The sequence below is a fragment of the Leptonychotes weddellii genome, chromosome 13 (genome assembly GCF_054177405.1).
Source record: "Leptonychotes weddellii isolate Sample4059 chromosome 13, ASM5417740v2, whole genome shotgun sequence".
NCBI classification, from domain to species: Eukaryota; Metazoa; Chordata; class Mammalia; order Carnivora; family Phocidae; genus Leptonychotes; species Leptonychotes weddellii.
In genome coordinates, this window is record NC_138381.1 from 15,420,394 (window position 1) to 15,441,827 (window position 21,434).

Consider the following 21,434-nt stretch of genomic DNA (forward strand, 5'->3'; position numbering starts at 1 on the left):
TGCAGACTGGTGGTTGCTGGGGCAAGGGGGAAAGGGAGTAGGGGGTTTCCTTTTGGGGTAATGATACTGATTTGGAACTAGACAGAGTTGATGGTTGCACAACATTTTGAATGTACTAAATGCTGCTGGACTGTTCACTTTGAAATGATTAATTTTGTTATGTGAACTTCACCTCAGTTTTTAGAAAAATTTGTATAGCATATAAGCAAACCTCTGGGGCACATTTCCTTGGTTCTATTTTAAAAATTAACTTTATTGAGGCATATATTGCATATTATAGAATTTACCTTTTCTTTTTTGCTCACCCACCCCACACCCCTATAATTCACCTTCTCTAAGTGTTCAGTTCAATGATGTTTTTAGTAAATTTATCAAGTTGTACAACCATCACCATTGATTAGTTTTAGAACACTTTCATCACCCCAAAAAGATCCCTCATGCACATTTATTATTGTTGTTATTATTATTATTATTATATTTTTTAAGTAGACTGCACACCCAGCATGGAGCCCAACACGGGGCCCAAACTCACGACTGTGAGATCAAGACCTCAGCTGAGATCAAGTGTTGGGTGCTTAATGGACTGAGCCATCCAGGCTCTCCCATGCACATTTATTTTTTTTTTTCCTTTTTTTAAATTAACATATAATGTATTATTTGTTTCAGGGGTACAGGTCTGTGGTTCATCAGTCTTACACAATTCACAGCACTCACCATAGCACATACCCTCCCCAATATCCATCACCCAGCCACCCCATCCCTCCCACCCCCCTTCACTCCAGCAACCCTCAGTTTGTTTCCTGAGATTGAGTCTCTTATGGTTTGTCTCCCTCTCTGGCTTCGTCTTGTTTCATTTTTCCCTCCCTTCCCCTATGATCCTCTGTCTTGTTTCTCAGTTTCCTCATATCAGTGAGATCATATGATACTTGTCTTTCTCTGATTGACTTATTTCACTTAGCATAATACCCTCTAGTTCTGTCCATGTCGTTGCAAATGGCAAGATTTCATTTTCCTGATGGTTGCATAATATTCCATTGTATATATATACCACATCTTCTTTATCCATTCATCTGTTGATGGATATCTAGGCTCTTTCCATAGTTTGGCTGTTGTGGACATTGCTGCTATCAACATTGGGGTGCACGTACCCCTTCGGATCCCTACATCTGTATCTTTGGGGTAAATACCCAGTAGTGCAATTCCATGCACATTTATTATTAATCAGTGTTTTTCCCCACTGCCTCCACCTCCAGTGACCATGAGTCTACTTTTGGTCTCCATAGCTTCTTTTCGATACCTTATATAAATGGAATCTTACAATATGTGGTCTCTTGTGTCTGGCTTCTTTCACTGGAATGTTTTTGAGGTTCATCCATATTGTACCGTGTATCCAAGTTTGCTCCTTTTTATTGCTCCAAAGTATTCTATTGTATGGCTTCATCCCATTTGTCTATCTATTCACTCGTTGGACATTTAGGTTGTTTCTAATGCACATTTAGGTTATTTCCAATTTTAGGTTATTATGAATAATCCTGTTAAGAATATTTGTGTGCAAGTCTTTGGGTGGATATATGTTTTCATTTCTCTTGGGTAGATGCCCAGGAATGGAATTTCTGAGTCTTTTGTTCAATTCCTGTTTAACTTTTTCAGGAACTGCCAAATGGTCTTCCAAAGTGTCTGTACAGTTTTACCTTCCCACCCCAGCCATGCTTGAGGATTTTCTCTATATCTTTGCGCACATTTGGCTGCCTATCCTGTTATAACCATTCCAGTGGTTGTGAAATGCTATCTCATTCATTATGGTTTTTATTTGAATTTCCATGATGACTAATGATATTGAGCATCTTTTCATGGGCTTCTTTTCTTGCCTCTATTTCGCACACACAACCCTAAAATCACACCCAAGAAAGAAAACAGTGCTTGAGCTCCAACAAACCTGGACTCATTTCCCAACCTTGTCACTTGCAGGCAGCGAGAAACTAAGTTTGTTACATCGACGCTTTTAAAGTTACCTTAAGCTTTCAAGTCATTATCTGTGAAATGGGCAAGAACACCTACCTTGGTAGTTTTGCTGTGAGGATTAAATGTGATAATGTCTTTGAAGCGTCCAGCCTGGGGGTTGACACATAGGAGGTACCCAAGACATGTTCATTTTCTCTCTCCCCCCTGGTTTGCCTCCTCCCCATCCACCTCCCCAAATTCCCGGGACCCATCTTTGGGGTGGGTACTCTTCCTAACTAACATGATGTCCAAATCTGTAGTAACTCAGATGGCACATGCAGGCACCCAACTGCCATTGGATTAGGCTGGGTAATCAGAACTAATCCCGCCTGTCCCCAGTGAGAATGCGCTCTGACAGCTGGCTTTCCTGACAGCTCCAGGGGAGCTGGTTCCCCGTTCTCTGCACGTGGGCTGAGATTGCTTCCCTGACCCTATCAGCTGGCAACAGCTTTCCTGCTGAGAGCAGCCACCCCACCCACCGGCTATCTAAACGGGGCAGATTGGCCGAAAGAAAACTTGGCGTCAGTCGAGGGCTCTAAATATTCAAAGAATTCTCCTATAACCTCTGGCCTGTTCTCTAATTTAAGAGGAAGATATTTGGGTACTTTTACTGATGTTAAACCCAAAGCTCCTGAGAGCAGCTAACACAGAGTTCTTACTCTACCATTTAGAAGGGCTTTGTACGTACTCACGTCATTTTCCTAACAATGAAATGAAGTAGATACTGCGATTATCTTAGTTTTACAGATGAAGAACGTCGATAGAGCAAAGGTGAGCTAGGAAGTGGCAGAGCTAAGATTTGAACTCAGGAATCCGGCCCTTCATCACCACATCCTTCTATTATTCTGTTTAGGGCCCCGCCCATTTTGGAGTATCTATCAAAATAAAATATGTGAATGCTCTCTTATTCAGCAATTTCTTATTTATTTATTTAAAAAAGATTTTATTTATTTATTTGACAGAGAGAGAGACAGCAAGAGAGGGAACACAAGCAAGCAGGGGGAGTGGGAGAGGGAGAAGCAAGCCTCCTGCTGAGCAGGGAGCCCGATGCGGGGCTCGATCCCAGGACCCTGGGATCAGGACCTGAGCCGAAGACAGACGGTTAACGACTGAGCCACCCAGGCGCCCCTTATTCAGCAATTTCATTTCTTGGTATTTAGTATAGAGAACCACTTATGTGCCCAAGGAAGCATGTAGCAGGATGGGTTTTGTTTGTTTGTTTGTTTGTTTTGAGACACATTTTGTTTGTAAGTGTAAAAAACTGCAGCTTGGCTCTAGGTCATCAACACAAGAACACACAGGGTAAGCCTGGTATTGCGTGCTATGCAATATTGATGTCATTGAGCAGTGTTTAAAAAATGAGGCAGCCCTTTATGGATTGGATTGACATTGGAAGACTTCCAACACTTACTACTAAGTAAGATAAGCCAACTGCCTGGGAAGTATACACAATTTAATGCCATGCATGCAACAAAATTATATACGTATATTTAGATGACTATATACATACATGGGTAGAGATTATACAGGTATATTTTTATATACGTATATATAAAATAAAATATAAATGTTATATAAATATAAATATATATATATATTTAGATGATGATATACATACATGGATAGAAAAATGTCTGAAAGTCTAGCAAACCCTTCCTCTTGAGAGGGTACTGAGTTGGAGGGATAGGGCCTGTGGAAGACTTTGCCTTTAGATGTATTTTTACAAATACAAATGTATGCATTTAGAATCTGTACAATTAAAAGTAAACCAAATTTTTTTCTTAAAAAAGGAAGCAGCTTGGGGGCACCTGGGTGTCTTCAGTTGGTTAAGCATCTGCCTTCGGCTCAGGTCGTGATCCCGGGGTCCTGGGATCGAGCCCCACATTGGGCTCCCTGCTCAGTGGCGAGGCTGCTTCTCTCTCTCTCCCTCTGCTGCTCCCCCTGTTTGTGCTCTCTCGCTCACTCTCTGTCAAATAACTAAATAAAATCTTAAACAAAAAGGAAGCAGCTGGTTCTGGACCCCACAGCTAAAAAAAAAACAACAAAAAAACACAAAAACACAAAAACACAAAATAAAATCATGCAAATCTTGTGTTCCTTCCAGTTAGCATGTTACCTCTCCCAGGTGTCTGTGAACGCCACCATGGCCCCCTCTGCTCAATCAGTAATTGGTTGTCCACATCTAGCAGAGAATGATAAATCTGTCTTCAAGGGTTCTGAACTTCAGAGAAGCCACGAAACATGAACCACAGCCTGACTTAACTGTCCTTTCTCTTTTATAGTCAGCACCGTGGTGGTGACTGAACCGTCTCTATGAGTCAAATAGCATGTTTGTCAGTGTTGTAACCTGTGGGACTTCACTGTCAGGAAGCAGTCACCTGGGGAGGAGTCAGAGATGACACATCAGGGGTTCCCAGCGTCACCCCAACTCTTCTTGGCAGTTTGATTTGTCCTTTCTTCCCTTTCTTCCCTTTCTATCCATAGCAGTGGACCCTGGGCATGGGAATGGGAGGAGCCTCGTCTTGAAATTACTATTACAGGTGAATGTTCCACGAGGAGAGATTTTTAGACATTAACTGGTGTATCACTTAAAAAAATTACTGTGGTAACTCACAGCAGAAAAGGAAATTGATGAAACCAAGTGACGTCTTTCCCTGATTATCACCTCGAAAACCAGTTATGTAGCAGATTCTCCCTAGGCCATTTACGTAAGGATTATTCTAATCCTTAGAACACTAACATCATCTCCTTTTACAGATGAGGAACTTTGACCAGGTAAGTGGCAGAGCTAGATGTCGATTTGTCCCTGACAAGTGACAAAGCCTGGGTTCGGTCCCCAGTCCTATGATGCTTCCTGATCAGGAGAGATTTCCAGCCTCTAGAGCCCTTCCCCTGCTACCCTCCCAATTGTCTGAGTAAGCATCCTAGGACTGTGGAGAGCTGGGGAGTCATCCTTCTGCCCCAACAGCTGCTCCCAAGAAGGGTTGCAGAATGTGTAAAAAGGACTGAATACTGACCCATGCTACAACACGGATGAACCTTGGAAATGTTGTGCTAAGAGAAAGAAGCCAGTCACAGAGGACCACGTAGCATTTGATTCTGTTTACCTGAAATGTCCAGAATAGGCAAATCCATAGAGACAGAAAGTAGACTAGTGGTTGCTTGGGGCTGTGTGTGTGTTTTGGTGGAGGAATGGGAAGATGAGGACTTGAAAGCTAAGGAGTGGGGGATTCTTTCTGGGGAAATGAAAATGTTCTACAATTGATTGTGGTGATGGTCACACAACTGAATATATTGAAAGTCCCCGGATTGTACACTGTAAATGAGTGAATTATATGGTATATGAATTATATCTCATTAAAGCTATTAAAAAAAAAAAGTGTTGCAGAGCTCCCAGTCTCACTGCCAGTCAGATGGGCTAGTGTTTTCAACTGAAGCCACATTTTTTTTTTCAATAATTAGGGCGAACATTTACTGAGCATTTACTTTTGTGCCAGGTCCTGTACTAAGTGCATTACAGGCAATCACTCATTTGATCTTTATAACGACGTATAGACCATTTTACAGATGAGGAAGCTGAGGCACAGAGGGGCTGCGACACGCTTACTGACAATGCTAGTAAGGTGTGCAGGCGGGATGTGAACCCAGCGTATCCGGCTCTGGAGCTCTTAACCACCAGAGCCACATTGCCACTCAGAAACGATCAACAGATGTGTTGGAACTAGAACTTCTGACTCCAACTTCACTGCTTTTCGTGGGGAGTAAAACCTACCTATGTTCCATGTCCAATCAATATACTAACTGGGGATATAAGATATGTAAATTGCATGGTTCCCATCTTTGGGAAATTTACCAGACCAGCAATAAATACCCCAAATATGTTTATTTGGAGGATGATTCTAAATCTGACTCTCTACGTCTCTTTCTCTTGCCTTTCTTTCTTCCTCCCTCCCTCCCCCCTCCATTTCTTCCTTCCCTTCTCTCTTTCCCTTTCTTCCCTTCCTTTCCTTTCTTCTCTCTCTTTCTGAAGTTATACTTTCATATGTTTGCCAACCCTTGTTCTATATTTTATATTGAGTTAAAACAGTAGATGAGGTCATGAATACAACTTACACTCTTAGTTGTGAAATACCATAAAAAATTTAAAACTGGACTTAGGTTCCATTCTTACTGCCTTATGCTTACATTTAGCCCTAACATTCTTTGTTCAATAATACTGAGAAATATCAACTTTTATCTCAAGTCCAATCCAGAGCTCTAGCTCCCATCACCTGCTCAAACCTCTGAAATGGATAAGCAAACACACTGGCGTTAACCGAAAAGCTGCTTCTTTCTGCGCATGTTTGTTGGGGGTGGTGGGCAACATTTCCTCAGTGGTGAAAGGACAGCATGTTGCCATTCATTTTCTTGGTTTTCTGAGTACTGTGGGACCTGCACTCATTCTGGCTTAGTCATCTATTCATACAGTAATTCAGCCACACTCACCATGTCTTCTCTAATCATCATCCTTGCACAAGGTGGCTACCATGAACGTTGTCCTTTGGAGTTAATTGTTTTTGAGACTTCTTTCAACCTAGTTGAGAGCAGTATTTCCATTAGACATTTCTGTGATTGCTAAGTAAATAGTAATACATGTCAAATCTGGCCTTTTTATACCAATTGGAACCATCAACCACCAAACGTACTTATCACATAATCTGGATTGGAGGTGTCTATTTGCCATTTTACAGATGGAGTTTCTTTCTGTTCTGTGCAACTAACTTACCATCTAGACCGAGAGGGGCTTATGATGCTTTTAAATATAACACCTGTTGACCAGGGACCTATTGGGGTCCAATCTCAGCACAGCTGCATTTAAAATGCCCTATAACCAAAACCCACCAGAAATGCAATTCAAGTCTTTATTAAAGAGTGTTAAAATTCAAGTGTCGAGAGGATCCAATTAACAACCACAGAATAAAACTTCTTACAATCCTCCCTTCAGTCTCTCTGGCTCAATCCCCCCCCTTTCCACCACCACCCCCATCCCAGATCCCTGCAGCTCATCAGGCTTCTCTCCTTGTCCTTGTGCTGTGTTCCAAACCCAAGTGGTTGTCTTCCTTTTTGATGCAAGCATACTACTTTTTCAGCTTTCCAACTTTCTCCCTGTTATGTGCATTAGCTGAACCTCAGGTCAAAGCACAATGTTGCTTCCTGCACACTCCTCCTGAGGAAAGGAAGGAATTGTATTCTCCTAAATATGTTTATCCTGATATTCAGAGAGCTTGGGTGTTTCAGTTTGGGAATGCTCTTTTGTTTTCAAGGAATAAACTTGTTTCTAAACAGAACACCTTGAGATTAAGGAAATGCTGTGGGAACATCAGAAGCTGCAGGAAAGGCATCAAAGGGAAGGAAGAGCTAGTGGACATTCGTGAGCAGAATGTTCCTGGGGCTGTGTCTACCCGGCAGGGCCAGCCTCAGGATCCCATGATGTGAGCCTCACACACTGATCCCCACGCCCAGAAGGGCCCCAGGGCTCAGTTTAGTGCTCTGTTGTTGCCATCTCAAATAGCTTTATCATTTTTGAACAAGGAACCCCTCATTTTCATCTTGAACCTGGCCCTGCAAATTGGAACCAATTCCTAAACGGGTTAAGAAACTGGTCCACCCATATGGAGAGGGGTTTCCTCTTCTACAACACAGTTGTGACCATTAAGATCCAGCCTCTTCCACCAAGAGCTTAGCTCACTCCTGCTTTAGGACCCTTGGCATCCCCAGCATCACCGTTTGCAGGTCTAAGGGCCCTTCTCCTGTCCATGCTAAATGTATCCTACTGAGCTTTGTGGCATATGAGACCGGCTCACCAAGGTTAGGAGACGTGGGGACCTCCCATTTGGATAGAGCGAAATGTTATTTACAAGCGTGGGGCTCTCCAGAGTGGTGCTAGCACTGTACGCGGAGGATAGAGCGGAAAGGGTCCTCTGCGTTCAGGTAGACCTGCCTTCTTGGGGCTGCGTGAGTTGTGCAGCTCCGGGGACGCCTTGCACGCTAACAGTGTCAGCCAGCACAACCTTGAAGGGTGCCCCAGGGCAGCAGCCCCTTGAGCTGCGTGATCTTGAACAAGTTGTCGCCTCTCTCTGAGCCTCAGGCTTCCTCATCCGTGAGATGCAGGAGGTGTTAATAACCAGGGAATTTAAGAGATGAAATGAAATAACACACCTGGTGACTAATCAAGTGTTATATGCCTTCTCGTATCGATGAGTACATGCTTGCTCAAAAATGCTAGCCAAAGGAACAGTACTTTCCCAGTTTCAAAATACCTCCCTCCTGGAGATTCATTTGCACTTCATCAACTCGTCTTTTTTTGGAGGCATGTGTGGCTATGTCCTTTTTTGAGCCCAGTGAAAAGACTTGGAGGACAGAAAGAAAGAAAGAGAAAGGAGAGATGGCAGTGGCTATCGGCTTAGGCAATTCTCTCTCTCAGTCTGGGCTCCAGCTGCCTTGCCCTCCACTCGGATTCCTGGTTCTCCACTGGGGCTGCCCTCCCCAGGGAAACTAGCAATGTCTGCGGACATTTTCAATGGTCACGACTTGGGGGAGGGTTGCTGGTGGCAGCCAGGGGGTGCTGCTAAGCCCGCGACAGTGCACAGGACGGTCCCCCACGATGAAGCATCTGGTCCTGAGAAAACCTGCCCACCAGCCCAAGTGCCGAGACCCAGCCCTCTCTAAGCCAGGGGGCAGCGCTGGGCTCCTTCTCTCCCAAGGAGCCACCGACAGAACCAGGAAAGTCAGAGGAGTCCCGGAACCAATGGTGATGTCAGGGATTTTTGTTTTTCAGATTCACGTGGCATGAAAGGATGACAGACTCGGGAGGGCCCCAGAGGCACACCCTTGGTTTTCTATCGACATTGCTTTCCCAGAAAGTTCCTGAGAAGTCAGACGCTTCGCTTCACTGCATAATATCTGGTAACCATCAGCCGCTAATTACCTCTGAAATCTCCCTGTGGACCATGGTTTTCGGCTCACAAAGGCATTATTAAAACATCACTTGTGGAAAGGACCTGGGAAGCTTGGTCTGAGTGACCAGTTGAACAACTAAATCCTCTACGATGATTTTTTTTTTTTTTTTCTGGAGGATTTCTTCGAGTAACTTCCTGGACACATTTTAGTGATCTTTTTCACTTCACATTGTGGTTCTTGGTTAGGCGACTCCCACACCTGTTATTTTTTTTCAGATAATACAGTCTTCACTTCCTGTGTGCACAGGAATGGCATGAATAACTTTGCTTCAGATGACTTACTGAAATCTTCCATCACTCTTTCCTTGATATCCCCAAACTGGTTAAATGCATCTCTGGCTGCTTGCATTCCTCAGGTGGGCTAGTCAGCAGTAAAGAAGTCAAAACCAAGGCAGAGGGTGCCCAATGGAGGAAAAGCAGGGGACTGGAACTCCCCCTGGACTGGAGAGTACATAACCCAGACCTGACCCCAAATAGGCACCCCCAGTGGTAAGAAGGATTTGTTATTAAAAGGAAATAGTAGAAGCAAAATAATAGGGTAGCGAAGTGGTCTCTTGTACCTTGTGGGTTGTTTTCTTTCTTGGATTATGTCTCTACCTTCAAAAACATATAGAGGCACCTGTGCTCTTTCCTGAGGACTCACAGAAAACTCTTCTCCCTCGAGATCCCTTTTTCTAGAGAAGAAGAAGAAAAGAGCCAGCTTCTGAAATGGCCAGGCTTCCTTAGCCGGAGTCGTAATAAAATCTCATCTCTGGTCTGGGTGCTGGGGTGTGCAACTCTGTGCTCAGGCTCTTCTACAAGGCCAGAGCCAAGGGCCCCCCCTCTTTCTCAGTGTTTGTCCACAGCCATTCAGAGGAGGGAATGCACGAGTCCACCATTGAGCCTTCATACTCGGGCCCCTGTGGCTCCTCAGGAAGCCCCAGTGTTTGGTCATACCCTAAACTTGGCCACTAGTCCCCACACATATTAGCCAGATGCTTGTGAAACATTCTGGAGGTGGCTCTTAGTATGTGACCTGCAGGTAGGCTTAAAAAACAAGGGTAGGATTTTTGGGTGAGGTTTCCAGCAAGTGGAGGGAGAAAAGAGAACCACCCACAAGGTACAAGATACCACTTCCCTGTGCAAGTCTCATTTCTGGCTGATTATTCAGATCTATACTGCACAAAAGGAAAAAACCAGTCAGCCATTAATAAACTGGGGGCATCAACTAGCCCTGATCAGTCTGAATAAAAAAAGTGGGGATCCAAGTGATTAGAATGAGTTCCCCAGGCCCAGCTGCATGCATACTTTATATACTTTTTTTTTTTTTTTTAAGATTTTATTTATTTGTGTGTGTGCGAGAGGGAGAGAGCACAAGCAGGGGGAATGGCAGGCAGAGGGAGAAGCAGGCTCCCTACTGAGCAGGGAGCCAGATGCGGGACTCAATCCCAAGACCCTGGGATCATGACCTGAGCCGAAGGTAGACGCTTAACTGACTGAGGCACCCAGGAGACCCTATATACCTTCTTAAAAAAAAAAAAAAAAAAAGAGTCAATTATACACAAAAAAAGGGGCAATTAGATGCTTCCTGAGAAGGAATCTAATAAAACTGACTGAACGGGGGACACAAGGCTGATAAGAACCAATAGAAATGAATTATGATCAGCAACCTCCTTGATGGTTTTTCAGGGAAGCTCATTTTTGGTAGTTTAGTCATTTGCCTGGAAGGGACTCAGCCAAGCCACTCGTAAAGAAGGATCTGTCCTTGCACGCAGATCTGTCTGCTCCTGGTTCTGGGGACTGATTAGTCAGGCACCTACCTAAAGGGAGGGGGCAAGGAGTAACAACTACAGTTGCCACCAAGCACATTCATGGTATTAGCATAGAGGTAGCCTAGCTGGGAGACTCCAAATCAGACAAGACACAGAGAGGGAGGCAGGGGCTCTGAGCACGCTCAGGTCCTGTCCATGGTACAGGTCTCAGAAGCGCATGGAGTTCTTCTCTTAGTAGTCTCTGGGGCTACTCACCAAGTATCCTGTGATAAATCAGACAGAAACACAAGAAGGATGGATCTAGAAAGTGTCTTGTTTCCCAATACTGGGCTTTCCTCCTATACACATGGCACATTTTGATAGGTTTTCAATGATACGGAGGCTAGGGGGAAAGCTCCTTGCGACACACTGGAAACCTTCCTTCGCCTGTCACAAGGGGTAGAAAATCCCAAGAGGTGAATGGGATTCCTGGGGGTTTCACCAGATGAGTCCATCAGCATCACAAGGGCAGGATGAGCTCCTTCTGAGGGAGAAGGCTTAGGGCAGTTCCCCCGTGAGACCTCCCTCAGGTATGCACAGTCCCAGCCTGGGAGACGCTCACCCCAGACTCTTTTATCCTCAGGAGACAGCATTTGTTCCTCTACTTCGTTCTTCCCTCTTCTGTGCTGTAACATAGGCTCAACGCTGAGCGCTGCCAAAGTATAATTTTCCAAAGGTCAAGGGACTTCCATGCAAATATGAAATGAACACTTCAATGGTTTTTGTTCAATTCTTTGAGTAAAGAGGGAACTGGAAAGTAGGAAATCCTGGTCAGAGGACATTTGAGGAATTAGGTATTTATAGGCAATTTCATAAAAGAATGTTAGGATAAGATTGCTGACCCAGGTAAAACACTGGTCAATAAGCCACGACGTACAGAGTTATTTATTTTTTTTCTTCCAGGCAGAGATTATTTACTTCTCCATTGGATAAAAATCTACCAGTGTACATGTAACTTCACTAAACCTGGGAATTTTAATCAGTAGTAATCATTGAATTAAACAGAGTACATTCCCCTAGATAATTCTTAGATGGACCTTTGTCCCCCTCTGACATTGAAAGAAGATACTATCCACATTTTTGCCGCAATACAAGTTTTTGATAATTTTTCTTAATAGCTCCTTGAAATTAGGGAGAGCATCTTTCATTTTGTATGCCTCATCCTCACCCCAGCACCACACCATCTTAGGCACATAGCGTGCTCAGTCATGCTTATTGAATGATGCATTTGAATCAAGGAAAGGGAGATTTTCCAGTTCCCTGACTTGACATACTTTATCATGCTCATCCCTAGTGTTTATTACCCATTCTTGTTCGTAGCTTTAGGATTTGCTTTTCTAAAAATACTTAATGTAATAAGAATATTCTTATTTCTTCATTATCAGGTCAGCCCAAGCCAAAGGTAACTTGGTATAAGAATGGTCACGCCATCGATGAGTGTGGCATTGTTTCCAGTTATGAATTCTTCCAGAATCAGTATATTCATGTGCTACATCTCTGTCGGTAAGTAAATGTATCTCTGTGGACGGTTTGCAAAAGTCCCTGCATTCTGTCATGGACTGGTTGCTATCAGGTAAGTCCAAAAGATTGGCTCCTGTTCCCTTTTTGCATCCTAATGTTAGATGCCATGAGCAGGCGTCAGCCAAGGCATCCAGCTGAGCTCTGTCTGGAAAATTGTTCACATTCCTCTAATTTGCTGCCATTGGTGGAATTACAACTTTATCTAGAATTGTATTCAAGGTGTCCAGGCATTTTCGTTCATTCAATGAGCTTTTCATTTAATCTTGTTCTCTCTGGCAAGTCAAGAAATGCAACAGGGTTTTGGCACTGTCACCGAATCTTTCTTGTGTTAACACTGGAAGGAAGGAGGAGTGGCTGGCCATGATCCCATAGCACACTGGTGATGGTGGAAGGCTGGAAACCATGCCTTCTGGCTTTATTTTAGGAAGTAGTATGGTCCAGTACAGTGGCTTCTATTCTTTTTCATTTCCCCAAGAAGTATTTTTTCAGATGAAATCAGGAAGCTCCACACGTGAAGTAGAGAAACAGAACAGCTTTGGTTGAAGCTGGGTGGAGAGCCTGTGTTCTTGGTCCCCAGTGCTACCGAACTGGTCACGATGTTCCTTATGGGGACTCTGAGGAGCCTGAGCTCTGCAGAGCGTGATAGGAAAATGATTGGTAGGCATGCGCATGTGCCGATAGCCTTGGATCCGAGAATGACAAAGTAAGACTTGAGTTTGAATTCTGGCTCTGCTATCTCCTGGCTGTGTGACCGTAGCCAGCTATTGAACCTCTCCAAAACTGACTTTCTTTATCTGCAAAGTAAAAGGATTGCTGAGAGAATTAAATGATTTTATGCCTCTGAAGTTTCTTGCTATGTAGTAGTTGCTCAATAAACACTAGCTTTCTTATCTTCCTATCCACTCTTTGGTATCAAAGTATGATCAGAGATCATTTTATCACTGAATGATCTGTGAATCCTTGAAATGCTTGACTCAACTGGCTTACAGAATATCTAACCTGATATTCAAGACATTCATTTATTTGTCTACTATTTAATCCTTTAAAAAAAGATTTTATTTATTTATTTATGAGAGAGAGAGAGAGAGAGCGAACGCAGGGAAGGGCAGAAGGAGAGGGAGAGGCAGAGAATCTCAAGCAGACTCCGCACTGAGCATGGAGCTCGATGCGGAGTTTGATCTCACGACCCTGAGATAGTGACCTGAGTCAAAACGAAGAGCCAGATGCTTAACCGACTGAGCCACTCAGGCGCCCCCATCTACTATTTAATTCTTTAAACAATATTCATCAAGCAACTATTATATGTCAGGCATGTTACATAATGCTAGAGCTAGAAATGAACAACATAAGTGTTGTCTCTGCCCTCATGAAACCTCAAGCCCAGTACAGAAGGTAAGTGGTGAACAAATCACTTGCCTTTTTCCCCCTCACTCCCCAGTATCCTGGGAGCCAGTCCAGTTGTCACTTGCTGAACCTCATCCATGGAGTAGACTTTCCTGCCTCTTCAATCCAACTTGGCCCAGGCCTTCCCCTCCCTCCTCTTCAATCCTGTTCAACTCAGAATCCATCTCTATGGTTCACAATAATTCTAGTTACCACGGCTTTGTCCAGCCTCAGACATCCTCTGCCCTTTTGCACAGGCCCCCCCTTTGGTGCTTCTTTATTGCTTCGGATTGACAGTTCAGTAGACTGTGGACCTCCTAGGGGGGCAGGAACCTTCTCTGTCTCGCACTAGTGCGACGCCTAGGGCCTAGTACAATGCAACATAAATATTTACTAAGAGGATAGGTGGGTGGATGGCTTTATATGTACCATAAATATACATGATGTTAATTTAGATCAGCATTGGCAAACTTTTTCTATAAAGGGCCAGATAGCAAATATTTTAGGCTTTGAAGGCCAAATGGTCTCTGTCACAACTACTCAACTCCACCATCGTAGTGTAAAAGCAGCCATAGACAATATTTTTTTTTTTTTTTAAGGATGGTTGTGTTCCAATAAAACTTTATTTACAGAAACAGGTAGGGGGCCAGATTTGGTCTGTGGGCTCTAGTTTGTCAATCCTTGGTCTAGATGGTAAGATCCTTGAGTATCTACATACTGTACTTCTTCATGTGTTTTCCACTCTTGCCTTTGTCCCTCTGAGCTCTCAGTCCATATTTCTTGATTGATTAATTTTAGTCTCACACTAAGCTAAAACATTATACTCACCTTTTTAGCCAGAAGAGAGACTTAACGAGTGTTCTTTTACTGATGGAATGCCGTTTAAGAATTGAGGTTTGTTATTTATGTTATTTGCTGTTAATACAGGACCAGAAATGTAGGCAAAACCAGTGTTTGTGGGGTAAGGGAGCTAAGGGATGGAGGAATGAGAAGGCCATGATGAAGCCCAGGGGCAGGTGGGCAGGTTAAAATGGGAAGAGAAACTTAGGAAGAGAACTTGAGCTGTGGACGGGGCACGGAGTCCTCATTCTCGTCCTAGAAGTCCAGCAGGGCACTGGTTTATGGTAACAACTGAAGACTTGAGATGACAGAATGTACTCTTTCCAAACTCCTGTTTTGCCATTTGGAAAAGTAGCCCACTTACTGGGAAAAGCATTCAGTCACGGTGCAAGGAGTATTGGTGGGGCAATACAATAATAGATGTGGTTGCATTTTTCTGCTTCGTAGTCAGTGTGCTGGGTACTAATGGTCTTTTGAAAGTTCTGACTTTTTACACCCGTAAAGTTCTGAACATTGCTGCCCATGAACATCCCCCAGGGAACTTTTAAAACCCCTTAATGCTTGACCTTCAACCTTGACTAATTCAATCTGGACCCCAGGTGATTCCAATGTAATTGCCCAAGGTGAAAAATTCTTATTTATTTATTTATTTATTTATTTTAGTAATCTCTACACCCAACATGGGGCTCGAACTCACAACCCCGAGATCAAGACTTACATGCTCTTCCCACTGAACCAGCCAGGCGCCCCCAAGATGAAAAATTCTTTACATCCTAAAATATTCACCTGCATAGTTTGACTTTTACCAGTGTGTTAAATGCTGGTTAGGCAAATGAATTGTATTTTGTGCCAATGCCTTTCAAAGATTAAACACTGGTTGTTCGTTATAATATTAGTCTCAAATTTTCTTGCCATCATTGGGTCACCATAAACCACCAGATTAACTCATAGTTCCCCCAAAGGAAAGTACTTTCATTTTTAATCTCCCTGAGTTTAGTCTTTGGGTCATTACATCTTCACTCTCAGATGTTCAAAAGCTCCCATTCCTGTGTTTCCCAAGGGTTTTTTTCCTGGTTTGATAGACCTAATCTGCAGTTCTGCTCTGGGGTCAAGAGCTTCTAGGTTGACCTTCTGATCTTCCCTCTTTCCTTACCTAGCATGGTCCTTCTCCATCCTCCCTGGGTCCTCCTCCTTATGCCCCTCTAATCTTGTCATACCATGTACTTCGGACAAGTGAGATGGCTCCGAGGAGATTGATCAGCGCTGTTGGGACCTTTGCATACCACAGGTCAAGTGTGCTTGGCAGGCGGAGGAGTGGAAAGCCGGGAGAGCATTCCAAGGGCAAGCAACATCAATAATAGCATGGTTTGCCCTGTAGCATCAAAACTTTTTTTTTTTTTTTCCAGAAGATGTGGGGGTTGGGACGAGCGGTGGAAAATGCAACTAGACGTTTTCTACCTCATAGAAAGCAAGTTGCAAAGAGCGTGTACACAAACGAGGAATTGTGGTCTCTTCTGAACACAATGTAAAGAAAGGCAGCTGAACAAGAGATAAAAATCTGTCCAGGAACTCACACCTAGAGAGACACACTCCTTTTCTCAGCAAGGAGGCCTCTTAGTGGTCATGATCGCGTCCCGCCGTGCTGAGCACCGATTACAAGAGAGGCAGAAGTGAGGGGGAGGCAGGGTGGGTGGACTGGGCTCCCGAAAACCTGGATCAGAAGGAGGCGTGAGGCTGCTCTTCCTGTCCCTCGTCAGCTCAGCCCCGGCCCTACAGAGGACCTGGTGGGGACGAAGGCCAGGAGGCCTGCACAGTCACCACGAACCAGTCTGCTCATGATGTGTACAGATTGAATAGTGTCCCCCCACCAAAATTCATGTTCACCTGGAATGTCAGGATGTGACCTTATTTGGAAATAAGATGTTTTCAGCTGTAATTATTTAAATGAAGGGGAGATTGTGGTGGATTAACGTGGGTTTTAATTCAATAAATGGTGTTTTTATAAAAAGGAGAAAACAGACACAGAGGGGACATAGCCATGTGAAGACAGGCAGAGACCACAGGGATTTAGCTACAAGCCAGGAAATGCTGAGGACTGCCCCCCACCACTGGAAGCTAGGAAGGGGCAAGGGAAGATTCTTTCCTAGAGCCTTCAGAGGGAGCACGGCCTTGCCAACACCTTGATTTGGGACTTCTAGCCTCCAGAACTGTGCAAGAATAAATTTGTGTTATTTTCTTGCTACCCTCTTTGTAGTAGTATGTTCTGGCAGCTCTAGGAAACGAATACGTGGTGTATCTGAACATTCTAGCAAAAAAAAGTGCTGCCATTTGCCTACCTTGACTTAGGGCTGACCAACTTATCTGATAATATAGTACTGATTCCCCAAATACCAGCTGGGTTCATCTGGGCCACCTGGGAGGCATCTATGGGTCAGGGGGGAAGGAACATTTTTCCAATTATGCCTCAAACTGGATATTGGTTCCTCAAGACTTTGAAGGAAAAATCAATATGAAGGTTTCCTGGGTCACTTGTGTTTTTGCTCCCAGGGGACATCTGGCCATGTCTGGAGATACTTTTGATTGTCACAGCTGGAAAGGGATGCTCCTGGCATCCAGGGAGGAGAGGCTAAAGGTGCTGCTGGACATTGGACATTGGCTGGGGCGATCCCCACAACAAAGAACTATCCAGTCTACAATGTCAGTAGTGTTGAGGCTGAGAAGCTATGTAATAAACCACCACAAAACAGAGTGCCTTGAAACAGCAGTGGCTTATTATTTCTCATGGTTTGGTGGGCGGGTTGTGGTTCCTCTGCTGGCTTGGCCTGGCTCACTCAGTGCCTCCTCTGACCACTTGAGTCAGTTGGTGGATTGGTTGGTCTGGAAGGTCCAAGATGGCTTCACCAACAGGTCTGGCCATTGATGCTGGCTGCCGGCTGGGCCAGCTCAGCTCTCCTCCACCTGGGCTCCTATCCTCCAGTAGTCTACAACCTCTTGAGCTCCACTGTAACGCCAGTCCCCACACATCCCCCTGGTCAGAGCAAGACACTGGGCCAGATTTCAGCAGCACGAAAGCAGATGCCACCCCTTTAAGGGTAGAGTGGCGAAGTCACATTGCAATAGGGCATGCGTAAGTGGATGGGAAGAATTCATGGCAAACTGTGTAATCTACTACCCCCTCTATCCATCGAACACCTACCTAATTAATCTTTTTAAATCACCTACTTGCAAGCCTCTTTATCCCACTTGAAAACAACTTTCTAAGTCTCCTTTTTGCCTATAGAATAATTGTTTTCATTCTTATTCCATTCATTATTCTGTAAGCATCAAGCGCACTTTGTCGGTTCTCATCACAGCCCGAGATAGGAGGATGCAGGGTGGTAAGAAAATGTCTCGCCCCTGTCTTCTGTGATCTCACAATCCAGCGGAGGAAGCAGACACATCAGAAGACAATTAGCAGAATGAGTCAGGGTTTTTCTTCCTGATACCAACCAGTTCTGACACCAGCTGTCTGTTTTACAATTCCATTCAGTTCTGACACCAGATATTCAGAGGGAGCATCCGATTCCGTAGGTTTAAGACCTCCCTCCCTCAAAATTGCCCCCCCCCCCACTTCAGACACCAGATTATCCACATTTCTGTCTGACTAGCTACAAAGTCAGAGGGTTCCCACAATCTCCTCTCCCTCCTTCAGGTTCCATAATTTGTCGGAACAACTCAGGACTCAGGGAAAATACTTGACTTACGATTATCATTTTGTCATAAAGGGTACAATTCAGGAGCGGCTAAATAGAATCGACACGTAGGGCAGGGTGTGGGGTCAAGGCTGCAGCACTTGGGGACCTCTCCAGGTATGCCACTCTCCCAGAATCTTGATACGTTCACCAACCTGGACCCTTTCTGAACCCAGGACTTTAGGGGTTTTTATGGGGCTTCCATTATGTAGGTATGACTGGTGATTAACAGTCTTCAGCTCCTCTCCCTCTCTGGAGGCCTGGGGGTGGAGCTGGAGGTTCCAACCCTGTAATCATGCCTTGGTCTTTCTGGGACCAGGCCCCCTCCTGAAGCTACCTAGGGGTTCTCATTACCATGCAAAGGACATCACTCCAGAGATTCCAAGGGTTTTAGGGGCCATGTGCCAGGAACCTGGACAAAGACTGAGTATTCATTTTTATTATACCACACCAAGCATGTGTTAAGATGGAGCTGAAGAGAAAGCATCCTGGAAGACCAGAGTAAAGGCCATTAAGTCAGACTCTGCCGGGTGGGGGTAGGTGAGGGGCCAGTGCGGAGGTACTGGGAAGTTTTCTTAGAGGTGCCGCCAGCATGAAGCCTTGAAGGGCCTGGAGAAGGTGGATGGGAGGGAGGGAAGGACCACGCGTCCCCTGAGATGAGAAAAGCATGAGCAACGGCACGAGGGCACGAGGGCAGACTGAATGACTGGGGTGCATTCAGTCTCTGGCAGGGGTATGGGCAGGGCCCGGGGGGCAAGCAGCCTGCACTGGAGAACAGCCGGGAGGCCAGGCTGGGGCTGGACCCAGAACCCATGTGTCCTAGCTAAGAGGTTTGCACACTTGTCCTAAAGACGATGCCCAGACTAGGAAGGAGTTTGGGGCAGCAGAGGATCATGGGAAGGTTTGCATTTTTAAAAACCTCCCTCTGACTGGGACACCTGGGTGGCTCAGTCGGTTAAGCGTCTGACCTTTGATTTTGGCTCAGGTCATGACCTCAGGGTTGTGAGATCGAGTCTCGCTTCAGCTTTTTGTTGGAAGTTCAGCTCCTAGGGGCAGGGACTGGGATTTCTGTTTATCTCTTATCCCCGCAGCCTCATGTGTTTGTAAATGATGACAAAATTCTCCGGGTCCTTCCTCAAAGTCCACACTTTTGCTGTTGCCATGCTCTACCACTTATTAGCTGTGTGGCCCGGAGCAAGTCAATTAACTTCTCTGTGCTTTGGTGTCTTCATAAACGATTTTTTGTGATGATTTAAATGAGATTATTCATGTAGAATGGTCAGCAAAGCGTGCATTAAGCATGTACCAAATATTAGGTATTAGTAACTAATACCATTTTACTGACCATTCCCTGAAAGCTATGTGGTCCCAGAACTACTCTGAATCACTCTGCCCTAGCTTATAGTAGTTGTATTTAGAGCCAGGATACTTTTATATGAATAGTTTTGAAAAGTGTTAGAATCAGTGGAACATTTTCCAAGACAGGAAAGAAGTGGACATTTAACAGGTGAGCTGGAACACAGACCCAGGTTGAAGCTGTTTTTCTCATCCGTGTTTGTACCTGAAACCCTGTTTGGATGGTTTTTAGTTGGTGGACTCTGTGATTTTAGTGATGTCTTAGACTTTTTAGTTATTCCTCACATCTAGGTGGACAGACAGATGCCAGGAGCTTTGGGACACTGTGTAATATTCTCGAAGCCGCTCCAGTTTATAGCAAAGAGTTGTTTATAAGTTCTTGTTGTCTGAGTCGAAGACTTTGGTTTTTGGAGGCCGCTTGCTGGACATGATCACCCAGGGAAACCCAAACTCCTTGCCAAACATCTAAAAACCATGAGTTGTTGGTCGAGAATGAGTCTGGGCAAATGAGTATTGGAGAATCAGTTTAAAACATCTGTATTCCTGCAAGAAACACTTCAAGGCACCTGTCCTGCTAACAGAATTGTCACCATCAACTTTACTTACAAAGTTCAGGAGATTATTTCCACCATTTAGAGCAAGGATATGAAGCTGGGTTGTCTGGATTTAAACCCCAGGTCTTATACACTGTATCATCTTCAGCAAGTTACTTAGCCTCTCTGAGACTCAGTTTTCTCAACTGCAAAATGGGGATAATGATAGTACTGCCTTATGGGATTGGAATGGGGATTAAATCAAGACGTGCAAAGAATTTAGAATGCTCTGTAAATAATAGTTACTTTATCCAATTTGAACATGTCCCCACACGGAACTATAATTTTGGAACTGATTAAAAACAGGGCAACTTGGAGGTAGGAAAGGTAGCATAGCTTGGCTGCATTTCCCCTCTGCTATTTCCCTCTTGGAGGGTAAGATATAATTAATGTGTTTCATCAAGGAACCGTTGGGTAGAAATAAAGATGACTGAATCTTGCTGTCTTGACTAAGACAGGAAAAGGCATTTCATCTGGGGTTGGAAAGCATTTTGTGGACTTCATGTTCCTGTGAGCTTAAGTAGGTCTAACAAATCTTAAGGATGACTGGTAGAACTTTCAGCACCCCAAGGCCTCTGTGTTCCCGGCACGGAGCCCAGGTGGGCATTCCTCCCGAATGAATTCAGTGTTGTAGTCATTCCTCAGACCATGCCTGGAGCATTTCTTGAATGAGTCCTGAGGGTCTGACGAGAAACTCCCATTTAGTCCCCAGGGTAATGGGTCTGTGCCGAGAATTCACACTGTCCTCCCATTCTGGTTTTGACTTTGGTTAGGTAAGTGTGTCAGAGGAGTGAATGGTTATGGGAGCCATGAAATGGAACACTCATCTTTTCCTGGGGGCTGGACTTGGGCCATTGCTCTCACTGTGGTGCTGGCTCTCAGGGCAAATCAATGCTAGTTTGGGAACAGGTGACAGATTGATCCAGGAGCCCCTCCCAAGATGTCGGGACAGAGAAAGGTGCAGTAATCCCTGGAAATTGGACGAGCGCTAAATGTCTTTGTAAATGCCACTCCATCACCACCTTCTGAGGACTTAGAGCAGACCATTCGGGAAGCTTTGGGCCAGCTGGGGTTCAGTTTTAATTTGTAATCACAGAATCTCGGTCCAGCACTTCTGATGACTGACAAGATGGGGAGTCTCACTGCTGTAGAAATCACGGAGTTAGTACTAGCGACCATTTGACTCTGTTTTAAAGGTGAGGATCATAAAGAAGGTACTTG

The 21,434-nt window shown here is 44.6% G+C and overlaps 1 protein-coding gene and 1 long non-coding RNA gene across 5 annotated transcripts in view; one reads left to right on the top strand and one right to left on the bottom strand.

The window, feature by feature from the left end:
- The window catches only part of ALPK2 (alpha kinase 2), an 82,330-nt gene that overhangs the window by 6,211 nt on the left and 54,685 nt on the right, over nucleotides 1–21,434 (top strand). For 2 of the 3 annotated variants that reach the window (XM_081801118.1, XM_081801119.1), the window contains one exon: nucleotides 12,175–12,292. In XM_081801118.1, coding sequence (XP_081657244.1) covers nucleotides 12,175–12,292 — 118 coding nt within the window. Of the gene's footprint in view, nucleotides 1–8,818; nucleotides 8,947–12,174; nucleotides 12,293–21,434 lie in introns of those variants that run through there. The other variant, XM_081801117.1, reaches the window with a different exon arrangement.
- Nucleotides 3,126–21,434, bottom strand: part of LOC115941448 (uncharacterized) — a 40,464-nt gene continuing 22,155 nt past the window's right edge. For both annotated transcript variants that reach the window (XR_014139573.1, XR_014139572.1), the window contains one exon: nucleotides 3,126–6,574. This is a non-coding gene — a long non-coding RNA (uncharacterized LOC115941448). The remainder of the gene's footprint in view (nucleotides 6,575–21,434) is intronic.